This window comes from Carassius gibelio, chromosome B3 (genome assembly GCF_023724105.1).
Source record: "Carassius gibelio isolate Cgi1373 ecotype wild population from Czech Republic chromosome B3, carGib1.2-hapl.c, whole genome shotgun sequence".
NCBI lineage: Eukaryota > Metazoa > Chordata > Actinopteri > Cypriniformes > Cyprinidae > Carassius > Carassius gibelio.
The window spans coordinates 44,246,176-44,269,400 of record NC_068398.1 but is presented as its reverse complement, the minus strand read 5'-3'; the positions used below and the strand labels follow the sequence as shown (position 1 = coordinate 44,269,400).

Sequence of the window (23,225 nt, the reverse complement as noted above, 5' to 3'; positions counted from 1 at the left end):
TTTCTTAAATCATATATTAATCATTTGTTATTTTTGCAGTATCCAATTTAAATTGGAAACTATTCAACAATTGTAAATGTTTATAAAGATTTACTAATCATACAAGCAGTCATTTTAATGGCAAAATGTAAAGACATTACACACATTTAAATTTGGGTGCAAACCACATTTTTATCACCTGAACACTTACATTAATATACTATTGTGACTCATTCAATTTTCCTTGAGGCATACATCTACACAAGGGGAAAACACATTTTTAAGAAAATACTTATAAAAACAATGCAATATAAACAGATTGAATCGTGTTCCCTGACAGTAATCACATTGACCCCTGTACACTTGTTGACCCCTTACCCAACCTTAAACCCACCCATACACCAAACCTGAGCCTTATCTTATACCTGCTTCACACCTCAATAGCAGAAGAGTTGTGCATTAACACAAGCTTTAAATCATTGAATAACACCTGGTAAAACCATTCTAAATTTTCAAGATGTGCTTGATCATATGAATTAGAAGTTTTTAATGATATTTGCAAGAATTTTAATTTCCATGAAATGCTAATACAGTAATACATATAAAATACATTTAACTTAAGTCATTAAAAATGATGACACACTGAATGTCTTGTCACAATGTGAACACTCTTGAGGTTTCTCTTCAGTGTGGACCTTCTTGTGTGTTTTCAGATTTGATGACTGAATTAATCTCTTATCACAGTGTTAATACTTGTGAGGTTTCTCTCTGCTGTGGATTTGCTCATGTCTTTTCAGATTTGCTGACTGACTGAATGTCTTGGCACAGTGTGAACACTTGTAAGGTTTATCTCCGGTGTGAATCTTCATATGTTTTTTCAAATTTCCTAACTGACTGAATCTCTTATCACAGTTTGAACACTTGTAAGGTTTCTCTCCAGAGTGAGTCTTCTGGTGCTGTTTTAAATGGTTTACCAAAGTAAAAGTCTTTCCACACTCAAAGCACACATGTGCTCTCACATCAGTATGTGTTTTCTGATGTGATTTTAATCTTTTCAGCAGTGAAAAACTCTTTCCACATAAGGAACATGAATATGGTTTTTCCCCCGTATGAACTGCCAGGTGTGTCTTCAGGGATGTTGACAGAAGAAATGTTTTGTCACAATGATCACATGCATATGGTTTCTCTCCAGTGTGGATCTGCTCATGTCTTTTCAGATTTGCTGACTGAGCAAATCTCTTGTCACAGTGTGAACACTTGTGAGGTTTCTCTCCAGTGTGAATCATCAGGTGCTGTTTTAAATGGTTTACCAAAGCAAAAGTCTTCCCACACTCGAAGCACACATGATCTCTCACAGTGTTGTGTAATTTCTGATGTGATTTTAAACTTTGCAGCAGTGAAAAACTCTTTCCACATAAAGAACACAAATGTGGCCTTTCCTTTGTATGAACTGTCAGGTGTTTCTTCAGAGCAGTTGACCTAAGAAACGTTTTGCCGCATTGGTCACAAGCATGTAGATTTTCTCCAGTGTGGATCCTCATGTGAACATCAAAACTGTTTTTTAATGAGAAACTGTTTCCACATTGATCACATGTGTATGGCTTCTCTCCAGTGTGGATCCTCATGTGTCCTTTAAGGTATGATGATTGAATAAAACTCTTTCCACATTGATCACATGTGTATGGTTTTTCTCCAGTGTGGATCCTCATGTGTCCTTTAAGGTATGATGATTGAGTGAAACTCTTTCCACATTGATCACAAGTGTATGGTTTTTCTCCAGTGTGGATCTTCATATGGACTCTAACACGTTTTTTGCTAGTGAAGCTCTTGCCGCACAAATCACATGTGTGTGTTTTCTCTCTGCTGTGGATCTGCTCATGTGTTTTCAGATTTGCTATCCAACTGAATCTCTTATCACAGTGTGAACACTTATAAGGTTTTTCTCCAGTGTGGAACCTCTGGTGCTGTTTTAAGTGTGTTGCCCAAGTAAATGACTTCCCACACTCTAAGCACACATGATCTTTTACACCAGTATGTGTTTTCTGATGCGATTTAAAACTTGAATGTGGCTTCTCTTTAGTGTGAACTCTCATGTGATTCTCAAGACTTCGTTCGTTTTTGAAATGCTCTCCACACTGAGTGCAGGTGGAAGATTCCTCAGCTCTTGTTTCCTTTAAAAATATATTTTTTGAATTCAAGTGACTCAAAGGTTTTTCTTCAGGTTTGACATGATGTTTCTCCTCCACTTCAATCTCCTCGTTCTCTTCTTTAGGGTCTGAAAAGAAAGAGAAAAGTTGTATTTTCAATTAACCGAAATAACTCAAAGACAAGAATATGAATTGAAAGGCCATAAAAGTGAACTCTGATGTAATAGCAGAAAGCAGACAACTTAAAAAAAGATTTTACAATTATTTTGAGGCATTTTTATAAATTATTTGTTCCTGACATTTTGTCTGAATGAGATATATTGATCTTCCAAATATTATTTTTAAAACATTACAGACTAATGTAGTGTAGTGTTTCTGTAATAAGATCTAGATGCTAAGAAAAGAAGGGATTTAAGTCCAAAACCTCACTTGAAATAACTTAACAAATCAATCGTGACTAAAACAATTTCATAAATGAGAGTTAACGCAATCTCACTAGTCAGGATAATTTCATGCAAGTATAGGTCTCTGCGGGGAAGTAATGGGACTTACCAGATCAGGGTCTTTTTACACCATGATACCTGATTGGTTGACGTCATAGTGACGTTAGGTTTAGGGGTGGGGTTGGGTAAGGGGGATCATTTAGATTGCATGATTTAGAAACACCCAGCAGTTTGAAAACATCCACAAGGTGATAAATAGGGCTGCTCCGATCACGATCGGCCAATCGTTAATGCGCTTCTCATCAGTAAAGCCGCTTATCTAATCAGCTGTAAATTCCATCAGGTGCGTGATTTCACATAGAGCAGCTGTTACTACACAGATCCATTGTTAACTGAGAAGATGCGCAAATACATGCTGAAAATGAACGTGGATTTGCGCAGCTTCTCTGTTAACAACGGCTCTGTGTAGTAACAGCTGCTCTATGTGAAATCACGCACCTGGTGGAATTTACAGCTGATTAGAGAACCGGCTTTACTGACGAGATGCGCATAACGATCGGCCGATCGTGATCGGAGCAGCCCTAGTGATAAACGGCCACTTTTGCTCTGCATTTCATTTCATGTGCATGCTTATTCTTAAAAAGCCCTTAATGTCGATCATGGACCAAATTGTGTATATTTGTACGGTTTAAATTTGTATTGTACTTTAAATGTTAGAAAGTAATGAAAATATCAATTTGGCTGTCAGGAGTGGACACATAATGTGTACGCTCTTCTGTGTCAGCCACGACACAAGAATGTGCTGTTTGCATTCAAATCAAAGCGTAAATCCACATGGGAAATATATGCTTGTATCGCGGCGCTAAAGTGACATTACAGAGCAAAATTTTAGAATAAAGTCAATAAAGACTTAAAAAGAAATGTATTCTTGTCACTTTATAATGTTACGGTTGAACCAATGATGGCAGATGGACTACTTTGACAATGTGTTTCATACTTTTCTCTACTTCGTCAGTGTATTTTACTTCGCAGTCTATGGGACAGTCACAAGCCTCCCTGTTTTCACTCAAAGGCTACGTTCACACTGCAGGGCCTAATGCTCAAATCCGATTTTTTTGTAAAAATTAGATTTTTTTTTGCAAGGTCGTTCACATTTCCAATTAAATGCGACCTTTTGTGATCTCCTGTAGGAACGTGAAATTACCCAGAAGTGACCCGCATGCGCAGAAGAGTACTCAACAGTGAACGACGTCACTCGTTGTTTGCGGAAGTAGCTAACGTTAAACATGGATGTCAACAACAGTGTACTCAACATCGGAGCTCTTTTTGCAATATTAAAGTTATTTTCCCAACGGAGCCAGCACAATTACAATCTTCTCGTTTTAAGAAGAAAATTTAAAAAAAGGTTTTTGGCCATGGCGTTTTGTGGAGCAGTGTTAGCAACGTCGGTACAAAGAAACCTGTAGGTGCGGAGTCACAGCCTTCTCGTTCCCACCTACTTCAACGCAGAATCATGACATCATTGTAGCGTATCAATGACGTACGGGTCGGATACATGTGGCCTGGCAGTTCAGATGGAGGTTGAATTTCAAAAGATCGGATACGTATCGGATTCAGAACCACATACCCAAGTGGCCTGGGTCAAATTTGAAAAGATCGGATCTGTGTAGTTCAGACTATCATGAAAAGATCAGCTACAGGTAGCATGGGGCAAAAAAATCGGAATTGGGTCGTTTCAGCCTGCAGTGTGAACGTAGCCAAAATATCTTAAATGGTGTTCTGAATATAAACAAAGCTTTTACTGGTTTGGAATGACATAGAATATAATTTCATATATGTATACAATTCCCTACCCAAGCTCCTGTAAAGCTCCTGTCTACTTGGAATATTATTATCATATGTTCAGTGTAATCAGGTGCTGGTGCCACTGCTCTCGAATGTTGGCCTGGAGCCCTGATAATATAAATTGTACCAATCCCAATTCTATTTTATACCCCTTCATCCCCTTTGTCCTTTGAAAAAGAGGTGTGGGGTGAAAATATTCCTCTATAGATTGGGACACCACTAATATGCCATCACACGTCATCATAACATCGTCTGGCTCCTACAATACACACCAGTGATGCACGCGCGGGTCAATGTATATATTTAAAAAAAATAAACCCCACACCCAACCGACATTTTCAACTAAGCCGCACACAACTCGGACCGCAAAAAAAGAATAATAAAATATGTACCCGACCCGCTTCCTGACCCACATTTTTAAAAAGTAGTAAATGCTTATCATTGCGTCACTGAATTAGGCAAAAAATAAAAATACTAATACATTATAATCTTGACAAGAAAAAAATAAAAAAAAATAGTCAATAAACTCATGATTTGTAATAAAATGGTCTAGTCTGGCTATGTTTATTTTGATGTTTCTGCAAGGTCAGCAGACAGTGAGGCTTGAGTTTGTTCTGATCAGAGAATATTTTCTGAATATTCCGCTCCGCTCATTCATTCTTTGAGATCGCTCGCTCAACACAGAATGGCCTGCTGGTTCGAACATATGTGGAATAAGGGCTGCCTCCAAATTATTAATTTTTTTTTTCTAGTCTACTAGTAGTCGTTCATTTAAGCCATTCGTGGACAAATCATCCCTTTATATTAATTTAATTACTTTTACTGGCTATAGCCTACAGGATAATAGGTGTTATGACCGCACGAATAATCTTGCCACAAAGAACCAGTAAAAATAATGATAATTATGAATGTTTCTTAATTAGCAAGGAGACTATTAATTGTTTAGTGATAAACTGGTGTTTTTTGTGTCGCTGCTGAGATGAAGTTAACCATGAGGACTCACTGTGTACACCAGAGAGAAATGCACATTTCATATGGATTATATATTTAGAGAAAAGCCTATTTATTTTGGTTTGAATATTTTCATTTAAAAGTAGACATTTCAAGCTTTCTGTAATATATAGCACTGTTTTTAAGTAAACTATTTAAGTAATCTAGGTCACTTTATGAGAACAGAACATATGTAAATGAGAACAGCATTATTAGGCATTCAGTAATAATAAAGTATCTGAAAGTTTAGAGAGGAGAACAGATCTGAAGTACCAAAACTCATCTTAATGCAAACCCAATGCGATATGTCATAAATATCCTAATTAATGTGACATCATTTGCCACGAGTCTCACAAAATGCATAGTTTAAGTATCTGATGAACTGCTTGAAGTTTAACAACATTAATGTTTTTCAGCATCATGAGTGAATGAAGTATCAAGAACAAACACCAACCTCTCAGTTCTTCTTCAGTGTGTTTGATTCTGCAGGGTTCTAAATCACTAATGTTCTCACTTTCCTCTTTAATAAACTCAGATTTCAGCTCTTTCATGATGTTCTGATGCTCGTCTTCACTTGTGAACTAATTGTGAAATGCTGAAGTCTTCCAGCATTTATTGGCGGTGTGGTTGATGTAGGAGGATGATTATTCCATGATTATTATTATTCCACTGATGATTTGTCCAGAGTGGGAGGAGCTTCATTGATGACATCCAAGAGTGGGAGGAGCTTCGGGGATGATGAATTTCTGTGTGGAAGCAGCAGATCTGCAAAAAATCATCAATGAGACTGTTTTTTAATTAAAATTTTTAAGCATTTATTAAGTGAAGCAGATGCTCTCCAACTACTATCTTTGAAAAGACCATAGCCTAAGTGTTGTCTCTCTGTAAATCATTATATTACTACAGTAAAGTTTACAGCATTGACACAAGAGCACATCAGTTTAACATTTGCTCATTCAGGATCATGCATACTTTTCCCTTCTGCTTCCGTATAAGGGCTGCACAATTAATCAAATTTCTAATTGCGATTATGATTATGGACACCAAGATAACGAAAAAAATCGAAAAAAATTTTCTAAGAGACAAAACTTGTAATATTATAATGACATGTTCAGTGTTACCAAATCCGGTGCTGGTGCCACTGCTCTCGATTGTTAGTCTAGGTCCCTGATAATATAAATTGTACTGTAAAATGTTGCTGTGTAATTAGAAATTAAGTCTGTTCAATTGTAAATGAAATATATAGATTCAATAAACCATTTTTAAAACATTACAATTTAATGTTATTTTATAACATTATTTTACCATAAATTTACCTTTTTTAAGAATAAAATAAAAGTTGGGCACATTAACCATAACTCCTTCAAAAACAGCTAGAAGCCTTGGAGTTATGATTGATGATCAGCTGACTTTCCCAGACCACATTGCTAAAACCTGCAGATTTGCTTTATTCAACATCAAGAAGATCAAGCCCTTTCTTTCTGAACATGCTGCACAACTCCTTGTTCAAGCTCTTGTTCTGTCCAGGCTGGACTATTGCAATGCTCTCTTGGCAGGTCTTCCAGCCAGTTCTATCAAACCTTTACAATTAATTCAGAATGCGGCAGCAAGATTAATTTTTAATGAGCCAAAAAGAATACACGTCACACCTCTGTTTATCAATTAGCACTGGCTTCCAATAACTGCTCGCATAAAATTCAAGGCATTGATGTTTGCCTACAAAACTACCACTGGCTCTGCACCCATTTACCTAAATTTGTTACTTCAGACTTATGTGCCTCTAGAAGCTTGCGTTCTGCAAGTGAACGTCGCTTGATTATGCCATCCCAAAGAAACACAGTCACTTTTACGGTCTTTTAAATTAAATGTTCCCTCTTGGTGTAATGACCTCCCCTTAAAACACATCTCTTCTATCTTTATTTGACCCTCTAACTTTAACACTCACTATTCTAATTCTATTCTTAAAAAAAAAAAAATCTAACTAGTTTCCTAATCTTTTTGTATTCTATCCATTTTCTTATTCTTATTTCTTATTCTAATTCTAACATTTATTATACAAAAACCTCTAACACTGGCTTGCTCTATTCTTTTTCTATTCTATTCATTTTTATTATATTATATAAAAGCCTTCTCTACATGTACTGCGTTTAAGCTATCTGAGACTTGTTATAGCACTTATATATCATTGCTCTTTTTGTTAGTTTTGATTGCTTCCATTGTCCTCATTTGTAAGTTGCTTTGGATAAAAGCATCTGCTAAATGTAAATGTAAGAGGAAAACAAAACAATGTATAGTTGATGTATTTTCAGTTTACATAAAAATAAACAAATGTCATAAATCTTTTTTAAACATCGTTCAATAGAAATTGTGAAAATCACTATTAATAATCGCAATTACTATTATTTTTTCATAATCGTGCAGCCCTACGCCGTATTAATTTATAAGAATATATCTGTATAGAAATATAGATCATTTAATCTCTCCAGGTGAATATCTGCACATAATATCTAAATATAGTTTTATTATTTTAATAACTACATTCGTAAAAATTAAGTAATTCAATTATTAACACGTTTAGTTTTATACATGCAGAAAGCAAGTAATCAGAACATCTTTAAAAAGTATCACAACAATTGAATGTTTACTGTCTGTATTCTAATAATTCATGAAAAGATTTAAAATATCCCACGTTATTAAATATTTTGCAGTATCTAATTTTTATTTTAACCGCAGTAACTAACAAATTTGATCCCAAAAGATGTACGTCAGAGAAATAAGGTTATAAATAAAATCGCATCAGCAACACTTTCCAGAGACAATCAGAAACATAAACATTATTAACACTATTAACATTAAATATTACTATTAACATTATTAACACACGAGCACACAACAAAGCTGCAAAAACAGCAACATTATCAGAGCAAACATCGATACAAACACACAACCGAGCTCAACATGTTTTCCTCACGTAGTTGTTGTCTGCTGTTCTGAGTGTTTAATTCATCAAACACTCAACCCAATGAACTCGATACACTGACGAGCCCGTGTGTGTTGCTAAAACTCTAGAAAAGTGTCTGATATTTGTGTAAATATGAGAAATACCGTGAGTTGCTCGCCTCTCCTAAGAAGACTCGACGCGACTGAATGAGCGGTGACGTCATCGCCGCGAGACCAGGTCAAACGCAGATCGTCAAAAATGCACCGAATTCTATTTAAAACGAGCGCAGTGCAAAGCTGAAAAACGATCACGCTTCTTTTTCTCTTAAAGGAGCAGAGAAAACAGAACAAACAGCCCTCTATCACAATCAGTTCTCTCTCTCTCTCTCTCTCTCTCTCTCTCACACACACACACACAACCGTTAAAGGGACAGGTGACAAATATACTTTTCATTACTATTTCCGAGTACTTAAGAAAACTACAATAATAATAACTAGATAAAAAAGTTTGTCAAGACAAACTTTAAGTTAGCTTGAGAAAGCCTGACCAAAAAGTTTGATAAGTTTAGAAAGTTTGAAAATGTGAAAAATTTAAACATTTAAAAAGATTTAAGTTTAATAAATTTAAAAAAGACATTGATTAACATATGGCTAGCATTACAAGCAAGTGAATACCATGTCACTAACAGGATTAGCAAAGTTGCTAGCATGTTTCTAGCATGATTAGCATGTTGCTAGCATGTTGTTGACATGTTTCTAGCATGATTAACACGTGACTAGCATTTTGCTAGCATTTTTCTAACATGATTACCATGTTGCTAGCATGCTGCTAGCATGATTAGCATGTTGCTAGCATGTCACTAGCATGTTTCTAGCATGATTAGAATGCGACTAACATGTTGCTAGCATGTTGTTAACATGTTTCTAGCATGATTAGCTTGCGACTAGCATGTTGTTAGCATTTTTCTAGCATGATTAGCATGTCCCTAGTATGTTTCTAACATGATTAGCATGTTGTTAACATGTCCCTAGCATGTTTCTAGCATGATTAACATGTTTCTAGTATAATTACCATGCGATAAGCATGTTGTTAGCATTTTTCTAGCAATGATTAGCATGTTGCTAGCATGATTAATATGCGACTAGCATGTTGATAACATTTTGCTAGCATGTTGTTAGCATGTTTCTAACATGATTAACATGTTGCTAGCATGTGCATGATTAACATGCGACTAGCATGTTGTTAGCATGTCGCTAGCATTGTTTCTAGCATGATTAACATGTTTCTAGCATGCGAGTACCATGTTGCTAGCATTTTTTCTAACATTATTAGCATGCAACTACATTTACATTTATTCATTTAGCTGACGCTTTTATCCAAAGCGACTTACAATTGCTATATATGTCAGAGGTCGCACACCTCTGGAGCAACTAGGGGTTAAGTGTCTTGCTCAGGGAAACGTGGGTGTGTCACAGTGGATTAGAACCCGCGTCTCTCACACCAAAGACATGTGTCTTATCCACTGTGCCACCCCACATAACATGTTGCTACCATGATTTTACCATGATTAGCATGTTGTTAACATGTTTCTAGCATGATTAGCATTTTTGCTAGCATGTCGCTAGCATGTTTCTAGCATGATTAGCATTTTGCTAGCATGTTGTTAACATGTTTCGAGCATTATTAACGTTTGACTAGCATTTTTCTAGCATGTTTTTAGCATGATTAGCATTTTGCTAGCATGTTGTTAACATGTTTCTAGCATGACTAGCATGTTGCTAGCATGTTTCTAGCAAGATTATCATGTTGCTAGCATGTTTTCTAACATGATAAACATTTTGATAGCATGTCGCTAACATATTTCTAGCATGATTAGCATGTTGTTAGCATTGTTGCTGGCATTACTAGCATGCGACTAGCATGTTGCTAGCATGATTTTAGTAAGATTAGCATGTTGCTAGCATGTTTATAGTATGATTTTTTTTCACTTTTTTTATTTCCATGCGACTAGCATGTTGCTAACATTTTTCTAGCATGATTAACATGTTGCTAGCATGTTTCTAGCATGATTAGCATGTTGCTAGCATGTTTCTAGCATGATGAGCATGTTGCTAGCATGTTGATGGCATGATTAGCACCCAGACTAGCCTAGCATGTTGCTAGCATGATTTTAGCATGATTAGCATGTTGTTAGGATAGATAGATAGATAGATAGATAGATAGATAAGAAGTATGAGATAGATAGATAAATGGATAGATACATATATAGAAACAGTCAGATTAACTCAAAATGTTAAAATGCTGAAAATACTCAAAATACTTCTGCCTAATGTTACTCTGTCAGATATTCAAAAGAAATCTATGTATCTCTTGCTCTGGCAACTTGTATAGACCACCAGGGCCATATACAGTAGTGGTGGAAATTATGATTCTTTCTAGAGATTCGTTCATTTTCAGTTCGTTCACCAAAATGATTCGTTCAGAATCGTTCAATGACTTGTACAGTTATCATTTCTTCGTATTACATAAAATACGCCAGCAAGTAGCAAGAAAGAGTGTATTATGTGTTATGTCTTTAGTCAACGAACGTTTTCACTTGTTACTATCAGGACCAGGACTCGAACTTGGGTCTCTGATGCCAGAGTCTTAATTTCTCCTGCTGAGCCACAGGAGGTAGTTGAACCCAATAGTCAGACGCCTTGTTAACTTAACTCAGAAGAGTTTATTCAACAAAAACAGCAAAAGGGAACAAAATATCCTTTGTATAGAGTCAGGCTACAAAACTGAAAAATCCTCAGACCAGAAAGGGTCAAAAATAGTAAAATAGTCACCAAAACAAAAACTCAGAGAAAAACTGCAAAACTATTCACAGGTAAACAATTCAAAAAATACTTTCAAAGAATAGATCTTGGAACTAGAGCAGACTTATGGCAGCAACTTGCTTAGGAACAATAATAACCAAGCAAAGATGCAAAGGAAGTGATCAGCTAAAATAGACAGTCCAGAATGAGAAACATGTGAAAACAATAACACTGATTACAAAAGGCACAATGTTGACGTGAGTGCACATTGGGGACCTCTAGTGGGCAAAAGAACACATTGCAAAACAAATGCTCTGACAGGACCCCTCCCTCTAGGTACAGCTCCTGACGTTCCCTCCAGGACAATTGGGCTTGCGAGCGAAATTCTTGCACTAATTTGGGGTCTAAGATGTCCTTGGCAGGAACCCAGGAGCACTCCTCGGGACCATAGCCTTCCCAGTCCACAAGATACTGCCGGGACCCACGTACTTGACGGACATCTAGTATTCTGTGGACTGTGTAAGCTGGCTGGCCCCCAATGATACGAGGAGGTCTTCATGTCGCAAGAAAAGGAGAAGACAAAACAGGTTTTAACTGGGGAACATGAAAAGTTGGATTAATTTTCAAAGACTTAGGCAAGTACAATTGATAGGTAACTGGGTTCACTTTCCTGGCAATCTTGAAGGGGCCGATGAATCTCTGGGAAAGTTTGCGGGACTCCACCTGCAAGGGAATGTTATTAGCCACTGTATTTATTCAATACAGTGGCTAAATTAACGAAAAATAAAGCCTCAACAAGTGTTGACATTTCCCAACACCACAACAGTAATGACTTTATGAACTACTTTACTTCTAAAATCGATACTATTAGAGATAAAATTGCAACCATTCAGCCGTCAGCTACCGTATCACATCAGACAGTGCACTATAGACCCCCTGAGGAACAGTTCCACTCATTCTCTACTATAGGAGAGGAAGAATTGTATAAACTTGTTAAATCATCTAAACCAACAACATGTATGTTAGACCCTATACCATCTAAGCTCTTAAAAGAGGTGCTTCCCGAAGTCATAGGTCCTCTTCTGACTATTATTAATTCCTCATTGTCATTAGGATATGTCCCCAAAACCTTCAAACTGGCTGTTATTAAGCCTCTCATAAAAAAGCCACAACTTGACCCCAGAGAACTTGTTAATTATAGACCAATCTCGAATCTCCCTTTACTGTCCAAGATACTAGAAAAGGTGGTATCCTCACAATTATATTCCTTCTTAGAGAATAATGGTATATGTGAGGATTTCCAGTCAGGATTTAGACCGTATCATAGTACTGAGACTGCTCTCCTTAGAGTTACAAATGATCTGCTCTTATCATCTGATCGTGGGTGTATCTCTCTATTAGTTTTATTGGATCTTAGTGCTGCGTTTGACACAATTGACCACAACATTCTTTTGCATAGACTTGAACACTTTGTTGGCATCAGTGGAAGTGCATTAGCATGGTTTAAATCGTACTTATATGACCGCCATCAGTCCGTAGCAGTGAATGAAGATGTATCATATCGATCACAAGTGCAGTATGGAGTACCTCAAGGCTCAGTACTAGGGCCGCTACTCTTCACGCTTTATATGTTACCCTTGGGAGATATCATCAGGAAACATGGTGTTAGCTTTCACTGTTATGCTGATGATACGCAGCTCTATATTTCCTCGCAGCCTGGTGAAACACACCAATTTGAAAAACTAATGGAATGCATAGTCGATATAAAAAATTGGATGACGAGTAATTTCTTACTGCTAAATTCAGAAAAAACAGAGGTGTTAATCATAGGGCCTAAAAACTCTGCTTGTAATAACCTAGAACACTGTCTAAGACTTGATGGTTGCTCTGTCAATTCTTCGTCATCAGTTAGGAACCTAGGTGTGCTACTTGATCGCAATCTTTCCTTAGAAAGCCACGTCTCTAGCGTTTGTAAAACTGCATTTTTCCATCTCAAAAATATATCTAAATTACGGCCTATGCTCTCAATGTCAAATGCAGAAATGTTAATCCATGCATTTATGACTTCAAGGTTAGACTATTGTAATGCTTTATTGGGTGGTTGTTCTGCACGCTTGGTAAACAAACTACAGCTAGTCCAAAATGCAGCAGCAAGAGTTCTTACTAGAACCAGGAAGTATGACCATATTAGCCCGGTCCTGTCCACACTGCACTAGCTCCCTATCAAACATCGTATAGATTTTAAAATATTGCTTATTACTTATAAAGCCCTGAATGGTTTAGCACCTCAGTATTTGAATGAGCTCCTTTTACATTATACTCCTCTACGTCCGCTACGTTCTCAAAACTCAGGCAATTTGATAATACCTAGAATATCAAAATCAACTGCGGGCGGCAGATCCTTTTCCTATTTGGCGCCTAAACTCTGGAATAACCTACCTAACATTGTTCGGGAGGCAGACACACTCTTGCAGTTTAAATCTAGATTAAAGACCCATCTCTTTAACCTGGCATACACATAACATACTAATATGCTTTTAATATCCAAATCCGTTAAAGGATTTTTAGGCTGCATTAATTAGGTAAACCGGAACCGGAAACACTTCACACAACACCGTTCTTTCTACATCATTAGAAGAATGGCATCTACGCTAATATTTGTCTGTTTCTCTCTTGTTCTGAGGTCACCGTGGCCACGAGATCCAGTCTGTGTCCAGATCAGAGGGTCACTGCAGTCACCCGGATCCAGTACGTATCCAGACCAGATGGTGGATCAGCACCTAGAAAGGACCTCTACTGCCCTGAAAGACAGCGGAGACCAGGACAACTAGAGCCCCAGATACAGATCCCCTGTAAAGACCTTGTCTCAGAGGAGCACCAGGACAAGACCACAGGAAACAGATGATTCTTCTGCACAATCTGACTTTGCTGCAGCCTGGAATTGAACTACTGGTTTTCGTCTGGTCAGAGGAGAACTGACCCCCCAACTGAGCCTGGTTTCTCCCAAGGTTTTTTTCTCCATTCTGTCACCGATGGAGTTTCGGTTCCTTGCCGCTGTCGCCTCTGGCTTGCTTAGTTGGGGTCACTTCATCTACAGCGATATCATTGACTTGATTGCAAATAAATGCACAGACACTATTTAAACTGAACAGAGATGACATCACTGAATTCAATGATGAACTGCCTTTAACTATCATTTTGCATTATTGAGACACTGTTTTCCAAATGAATGTTGTTCAGTGCTTTGACGCAATGTATTTTGTTTAAAGCACTATATAAATAAAGGTGATTGATTGATTGATTGATTAGTGGCGAGCCAGACTCTTTGGCCAGGGCGCAGAGAGGGGGCAGGTCTGCATCTGCGATTAGCCTGGCGCTGGTACTGCTGAGAGGCTCTAAGGAGCTTGAGTCTGGCTTTTTTCCATGTCTGGCGGCAGCATTTAACAAATTGATGAGCAGAGGGAACTGAAACCTCCACCTCTTGTTCAGGGAATAGTGGAGGGGTGTACCCGAACTGGCACTCGAAAGGGGACATGACTGTTGCAGAGGAGCGAAGGGTATTGTGTGCGTATTCTGCCCACATGATGAATGAAGACCAGGAGGAAGGATTGATAGCTGCCATACATCTCAGTGTAGTCTCAAGATCTTGATTAAGCCACTCTGTTTGTCCATTGGACTCTGGGTGAAACCCAGAAGACAGGCTCACTGTAGCCCCCAGAGATTGACAAAAAGCCCGCCAGAATCGGGAGGAAAACTGGGGTCCTCAATCAGAGACGATGTCTTGAGGAATTCCAAAGACTCTGAACACGTGATTTATAACCTATTCAGCAGTTTGTTTTGCGGTGGGTAGTTTAGGCAAAGAAATAAATCTGGCGGCCTTAGAAAATCTATCTACTATGACCATGATAGTGGTGTTGCCTTGTGATAGTGGAAGACCAGTGATAAAATCCATGGAAAGATGGGACCAAGGTCTACGAGGTATGGAGAGGGGATGCAATAGCCCTTGAGGAGAGCGGTGAGACATTTTATTTTGGTTGCATGTGGGACATGCGTTCACAAATGCGGTCACATCCTCCTTGATAGTTGGCCACCAAAATCGTCTTTGGAGGAACTCAAGAGTGCGTGAGGTACCAGGATGACAGGTGAGACGAGAGGAGTGTCCCCACTGGAGGATCTGAGAGTGGACAGCTTTAGGGACAAACGGACAGTGGGTTGGCCCCCCTCCTGGGTCGGGTTCTCTTACTTGGGCTTGTTTTACTGTAACTTCCAGATTCCACCTGATAGGGGCTAATATCTTGGAACTTACGATAATTGGTGCAACACAATCTTCCTGTGAAGTTTTAACATATGCTCAGGACAAAGCATAAGGCTTTAGGTTCTTAGAGCCAGGGCGGTAGGACAAGATGAACTGGAATCTATTGAAAAATAAGGACCAACATGCCTGGCAGGGGTTGAGTCGCTTTGCCTGCTGAATATATTCCAGATTTTTGTGGTCCATGAGTACTTGGAATGGGTGTTTGGCCTCCTCAAGCCAATGTCTCCACTCTTCAAGCACTAACTTGACTGCCAGTAACTCTTGATCCCCTACATGATAGTTCCTCTCAGTTGGTGTAAGGCGGTGGGAAAGGAATGCACATGGATGCAGCTTGTTGTCCTCTCCTCTCTGGGATAATACAGCTCTAACCCCTACATCTGAAGCATCGACTTCCACGATGAATGGTCTATCTGGGTTAGGGAGAATGAGAATATGTGCAAAGGTGAAATATTTCTTCAGTTTGTTGAAAGCCAACTCTGCTTCAGGTCCCCAAGAAAAACTGGTTGTGTTCCCCTTGGTGAAAGCAGATAAAGGAGCCGCCACAGTATTGAAGTTCTGGATAAATTTGCGATAAAAATTGGCAAAGCCAAGGAAACGCTGTACCTCTTTTACCGATGAGGGGGAGGGCCAATCCACAACAGCTTGAACCTTTTGAGGATCCATTTGTATTTGGCCAGGCTTGATGATGAACCCAAGGAACTGAACCTTGGTCACATGAAACTCACATTTCTCAGGTTTAACATAAAGATGGTTATCAAGAAGGCGTCTCAGAACCTTACTGACGTGTTTTACATGCTCTTGGAGGGACCTCGAGAAAATGAAGATATCGTCTAAGTAGACAAAAACAAATTGGTTTAACATGTCTCTGAGAACATCATTGATGAGAGCTTGAAATATCGAGGGGGCATTAGTGAGGCCAAAGGGCATAACTAAATGTTCATAGTGCCCAGTGGGCGTGTTGAAGGCAGTTTTCCACTCATCTCCTTGCCTAATGCGAACAAGATGGTAGGCATTGCGCAAGTCAAGCTTAGTGAAGATGGAGGCTTCTTGCAGAATTTCAAATGCAGTTGTCATTAGTGGCAAGGGATAGCAGTTTCGTATGGTTATCTTATTAAGGCCTCTGTAATCAATACATGGTCGAAGAATCCAGCTCCAGCAGGGGAAGAGGATGGTTGGATGATGCCTGCCACAAGAGCTTCATTAATGTATCTGTCCATAGCAGTTCGTTCAGGGGGAGACAAAGAGAATATACGACCTCTGGGGGGACAGGTACCCGGGAGTAACTCAATGGCGCAGTCATAAGGCCGATGAGGTGGTAAGGAGGTGGCCCTCCTTTTACTGAACACTGCTTTGAGAGTTTCTTGGGACTCGAGAATAAGGTCAAGGGGGTTCTGAGCCAAGCATTTAGTCTGACAGGTGGGACCCCAACTGAGAACAGTGCCAGTCGACCAGTCAAAGTGTGGATTATGCTGGAGAAGCCATGGGTGACCGAGGATAATAGGGAACTCTGGAGACTGTATACGGTGAAAGCACATTCTCTCCTGGTGCTGGTAAGTGGTGAGACCAAGGAGAGAGGTGAGGTGGGTTACTTTCCCGGGAGACAATGGTCTTCCATCCAAGGCTGTCACAGTTATGGGTGCAGGAAGAGAATAAGTAGGGATCTGAAGACTCTTAGCAAGAGAAACATCCATGAAATTCCCGGCAGCGCCAGAATCAATCAATGCCTCGAGTTGGAGTTTTTGTTCTCTCCAAGTGAGTGTGATAGGAAGGAACAGCCCAGAGTTGGAAGGTGAAGTGGTGCATGTAACCTCCGTCACAGTCCTTCCTTGCCTGTACGGGGCTGGGCGTTTCCTGAAAGCTCGGGGCAGGTGGAGTGAAAATTACCATACAATCCACAATATAGACAACAGTGCTCTCTCATACGACGGTCTCGTTCCGAGGGGGAAAGCCTAGCCCTACCCAACTGCATGGGTTCCGAAGAATCTTGGGGCACTGGTAGCATTTGAGCAAGAGCTGGACTGGCAGACAATGAGGAAACAGATGGGCGGTTCCGGCTTCTCTCTCTCAGGCGATTATCCAGCCAGATTGCTTGATCCATAAGAGTTTCCAGATCAACAGCAGGTTCTCTGGTAGCCAGATCATCCTTGATTGCCTCTGATAGACCATTCAGGAAACACACCATGAGGGCCTCATTGTTCCAACCACTCCCTGCTGCAATGGTCCGAAACTGAATGGCATACTCAGCTGCACTGCCATTACCTTGACGGAGGGTGAGAAGTCTCTCTGAGGCTTGTCGGCCACTGATGGGGTGATCGAAGACTCGCTTGAACTCCTTTTTCGAATGCAGAATAACTTGTACAGAAGGGGGCTTGTGCCTTCCAGACCGCGGTTGCCCAAGAAAGAGCTTTGCCAGAACGGAGGGTGATAACGTATCTTGGCTCGATCTGAGGGGAAGGACGATGGTTGTAGTTCAAACATGAGAGAGCATTGAGTCAGGAACCCATCACATGCACTAGGGTCACCTGAGAAATGTTGTGTTGGAGGTAGGCGGGGTTACTTAAAGGAGAGAGCACTCGAGAATCTGGAAGGGGTACAGAGGCAGCAGGAGAGGCAATAACTGAGGTAGAGGGCAGCCGGTCAAAGATCTGACGAACAGAAGTCATGAGATCAGACAGCAACTGGGAGTGTCCATCAATGTCTCCTGCTGACTCATGGCGTTGGACTGTGGACTGTGATACTCAGCAACTGTGGCAAGGAGTTCTTGAGGATTTGGCGCCTCTGGGTTCATAATGTGGCTTGGTTATTCTGTCAGGACCGGGGCTCGAACTTGGGTCTCTGATGCCACAGTCTTAATTTCTACCGCTGAGCCACAGGAGGTAGTTGAACCAAATAGTCAGACGCCTTGTTAACTTAACTCAGAAGAGTTCATTCAACAAAAACAGCAAAAGGGAACAAAATATCCTTTGTATCGAGTTATGTTACAAAACAGAAAAATCCTCAGACCAGAAAGGGTCAAAAATAGTAAAATAGTCTTCAAAACAAAAACTCAGAGAAAAACTGCAAAACTATTCATAGGAAAACAATTAAAAAAATACTTTAAAAGAATAGATCTTGGAACTAGAGCAAACTTACGGCAGCAACTTGCTTAGGAACAATAATAACCAAGCAAAGATACAAAGGAAGTGATCAGCATAAATAGACAGCCCAGAATGAGAAACATGTGAAAACAATAACACTGATTACAAAAGGCACAAAGTTGACGTGAGTGCACATTGGGGACCTCTAGTGGCCAAAATAACACATTGCAAAACAAAGGCTCTGACAGTTACAAAAACTGATTTGACTTTATTAAAATGTGTGTATAATCGCATTTAATATATAAAGTCTAATTAAGTTGTTTAGATGAACAAAGCACAAGGTTTTCTTGCCTAATTAGCATTTTAATTGTTTGGTCAGACCGTTTGTATATTATATATTCACATTCATAAATCGGGGATTAAATGTAAAGTTGCTAAATATCAAAACAAGCGTATGTGCACAGTACTGTACCTTTGCATTTTCAGAGATTGACATGCTAAATGGCAGACTAACCTCGTTTACTCTCATTCATTACGTTCACGAACGAGATAAGCTATGTACCAGTTCATTTCATTCATGAACGACATGTATCCTTTCTTTCAGCTCGTTCACAAATGACATGTGTTTCAGTTCAGTCATTTCATTGACGAATGAGATGTACTAAATCATTCAACTCATGCAAGAGCGACATGGGTATCAGTTCAGTCATTTCGTTCACGAACGATAAGTTTTCTAGATCTAGTTCAGACTCATATGAAACTCGTTCATTGAAGGGCGTATTCGTTCACTACATTGAACAAATCACATACTCTGTCACATATCATACTCGAAGGCTATTGGCTCGAGGTTGAGTAATTCTTAAATTGTTCAGTTACCCGGTTCACTGAGCTGCGCATGCGCTACTAATAGCGCCGCGCTACTGTGGAGGGAGGAACTTCACTGAACGAGAAATATGAGTCAGTGGATTACGTGAACGAGAGCAATTCATTCACCTAAAAGATTCGTTCAAAAAGAACGATTTGTTCACGAACGACACATCACTAATATACAGAATTCCTAAAATAATTTACAGATTTCCTCTCATAAATACACAGTACCTCAACACTCCCGTTTTTCCCAGGAGTCTCCCATATTTCACATCCATCTCCCACCCCCCTCTTGTTTGTTATTTCTCCCGGGAAACTCACGTAATTTGTATGACCCTACCTCTTTATAGGAATAATCAAATCAATACATTATTCTAAGGTTGTCCAGTTGCCAGATCTGGTGTGAAACACATCCTACTCCCTAAATAGATACATCATATAATATTGAACCCATTTCTGACCTCAGCCTGGCAACCTACAGCTCTGTTGCGCAGTTGATATCTGCGAAGATAGACAGGGGAATTTGAATCAAGCTTCACTAAAAATGGCATCAGAAAGCTCAGGTGGTGCTACCATGAAGAAAAAGTAAATATAGCTGCAAATATAACGACAGCTGGTCAGAAGAATTTAATTTCATATTACAAAGCAGCATCAACAATTCCCACACTTTTTGCAAAGTATGTCACACTGATTTCAGTATCGGACATGGTGGGGAAAACGATGTAATTCAACACAATAAAACCCCCTGCTGAAGAGGCACAAATGGGCACACCCGCGATCAGAGATGTCGCTAGTGGGGTGAATGGTGGTGACAATTATAGCATAAAGCATTCAAACACAAGACGCGGAAATGCTCAACTGAGTACTCAACCTGGTACGCACGCATAGGGCTGCGTCTGATAGACAGCAACACTGAACCAAGCTCTCCTTTGCAAAGTTCTCCTCGGACTTCCTCCTGCATCTGAACGAACTAATACAAATCACAATTTAAACAAACAGAAAAGGATGTGAAAGATCCCAATTCAGCACCAGCAGTGTTCTGGTGTTCAGGGCTCACGCAGAGAGAGGAGTCTCAAAACGCTTGAACACCAAATTTGCATCTTTTTGCTCTTTTACGGACAAATACATAAAAAATATGTCAAAATATCCATCTTGGAAAGTATGTTCGAGAAAACTGTTGGTTATGTCTTAAGTGAAAGTAAACGGTTAAGAAAAAAATTGATGTGTATTATATTGGATGCGTTCATTGTCTCTTAAAGTGGCCACCCCTAATTTAGTTACTAGCTGCTGTGATGTTAATCAAAGAAAATGAAAAGAAAATCGCTAATTGCTCTTGACTAAATTACTTTGTAGTTTTTAACAAGAATTAATGCACAGTCAAAACAACAATTATATATATATATATATATATATATATATATTAATGCACAGTCAAAACAACAATTATATATATATATATATATATATATATATATATATATATATATATATATATATATATATATATACAATTTTCTTCTTTTTTACTAGTAGGAGCAGGACACCATAATACATTTATGCAAGTGAGTATAGAAAAATAAAGTGAACTGTGACATATTATACCCAAAAATATATATGTATATATATATATATATATATATATATATATATAGATATAGACTTTTAATATGCACTTAATATAATATATATAATATATATATATATATATATATATATATATATATATATATATATAGATATATATATATATAAATTGCAACATTTTGTATAAATACATTGAATAAATTACGTTTCACATTATTTTCAAAATTCACTTTAATGAAAATCTACATTTCTCAGTTTCACAGAGGATCACAGGGAAGTATATTTATTTGACACAAGCAGAGGTTATGGTGAACAAAGGTGAATCAAACTGAAGATGAAGTGGTGAAGAATGACTAAATGGGTGTTGATACTGTCCATTGTGTCTTGGAGGAGTGAAGATCTGAGAGGTGGTGGCTTGAGACGATGGAGGATGATGACACACACACACACGATGGACACAGTAGATAACTAGAGATTGCTGGAGACAGGTAAGTATATAACACGGTTAGTCCTTGAAGTTAGCAGGTAGGCTTGACCTAGTTGTGAATGAGACCGGACAGTGACTGCATGTGTGTGCATGTCTTTTATGTGCTGGGAGATTGGTAAGCTGATGAGTGGCAGGTGAGTTTGATCAGTACTCAGGTGAGGTAGTGCGCTGAGATTGGGTGGTGTTGGAGCCTGGAGTGTCTGTGGCAGTACCCCCCTACCCACGGCCCACTCCTGAGGGCCGAGGACCCGACGTCGAAGTGGTCTTCCTCTTCCCCGTGGGCCAGGTCTGTTGGGATGATTAGTGTGGAAGGTTTCCAGTAGGTCCGGGTCCAGGATGTCGTTGCATGGGACCCATTAGCGTTCCTCTGGACCGTAACCTTCCCAGTCCACAAGGTACTCGAGCTGTCCACCATGGCTTTGGGAATCCAAGATCCCTCAAGGTCTGCTGTCATCCTGCGTCTATGTAGGGCCCATTGTAGTTGGTAGTTGGCCTAGTAGAGTCCTAGACCCTCTCACTCTCTCAGAACCAGTAGACGAGTACGCACTGGAATGGTGCGAGTCCGGTGGAGGGTTGGCACAGGGAGTTTTGTGCATACTCGGCCCACCCCAGGAACTGGTTCCTAGAGTCCTGGTGGCCATGACAGAAGGTACAGAGGAAGCAACCGATCTCTTGGATCTTCCTCTCCGTCTGCCCATTCGACTGTGGATGGTATCCTGATGACAGGCTGATGACTACACCTAGGAGGGAGTGAAAGGCGTCCCAAACTCGGGAGATGAATTGGGGACCTCTGTCGGATATGATATCCTCAGGGATGCCAAAGTACCAGAAGACGTGGTTAAATATGAGTCCTGCGGTCTCCATGGCCGTGGGTAGTCCCTTTAAAGGAATCAGATGACATGATTTAGAGAATCTATCAAGAATTACAAGAATACTGGAACAGTCTTTAGAAGGTGGCAGGTCAGTAATGAAATCCACCCCTAGACCATTGTCACTTAAGAATGGGCAGAGGAAGGAGTTTGCTGGATGGTAATGACGTGGACTTGAGATGGCGCATTCCCTACATCCTTGCACGTACCTTCTGATGTCAGATGCCATGCTGGGCCACCAGAAGTGTTCCTTCAGCAACGAGAGGGTTTCATTAACACCTGGGTGGCCAGTGCCTAGTGAAGTGTGAGCAGAGTGGATGAGTGGAGTGCGCTGTGTCCTGTTGATGTATTGCAAGCCAGGTGGGCAACCCGGCGGAGCGTTAGTGGAGGAATTGGAGGGTAGAGTCTCCGTGGGCCAAGTGATCGGGCTGACTATGAGTTTCTCAGGGAGCACGGCTTCAGGCTCTTCCAGGTTTTCTTCAGGAGTGTAACAACGGGATAAAGCGTCAGCCTTGACATTCTTGGATCCGGGGTCGATAGGAAATAGTGAAATTAAAGCGGGTAAAGAATAATGCCCATTGAGCTTGTGTGGGGTTAAGCCTCTAGGCCATTCGCAGGTACTCTAGGTTCTTGAGGACTGTAAAGACCAGGAAAGGATGTCTAGCTCCCTCCAGCCAATGCCTCCACTCCTCAAGGGCCAACTTGATGGCTAGAAGCTCTCGGTTGCCGATGTCATAGTTTGCCTCCGCCGGATTGAGCTTGTGGGAAAATAAGGCACATGAATGGAGTCTGCTGGGATGGAGTCTCACCTGCTGCTGGGAAAGTACCGCTCCTACCCCTGTGGTGAAGTCGTCGACCTCTACGACGAAAGGCCTGTTGG

At 39.9% G+C, this 23,225-nt stretch overlaps 1 protein-coding gene across 7 annotated transcripts in view; it reads right to left on the bottom strand.

The window, feature by feature from the left end:
* Nucleotides 1-100: 100 nt before the first annotated feature.
* The window catches only part of LOC127952711 (gastrula zinc finger protein XlCGF57.1-like), a 62,343-nt gene continuing 39,218 nt past the window's right edge, over nt 101-23,225 (bottom strand). For 2 of the 7 annotated variants that reach the window (XM_052551407.1, XM_052551408.1), the window contains exons 2-3: nt 5,859-6,169; nt 101-2,254 (exon numbers count right to left, since the gene is read on the bottom strand). In XM_052551407.1, the coding sequence (XP_052407367.1) occupies nt 726-2,254; nt 5,859-5,955 (1,626 nt within the window). In that variant the 5' untranslated portion in view covers nt 5,956-6,169 and the 3' untranslated portion in view covers nt 101-725. Of the gene's footprint in view, nt 2,255-5,858; nt 6,170-8,375; nt 8,661-23,225 lie in introns of those variants that run through there. The other 5 variants (XM_052551406.1, XM_052551411.1, XM_052551409.1 and 2 more) reach the window with 5 other exon arrangements.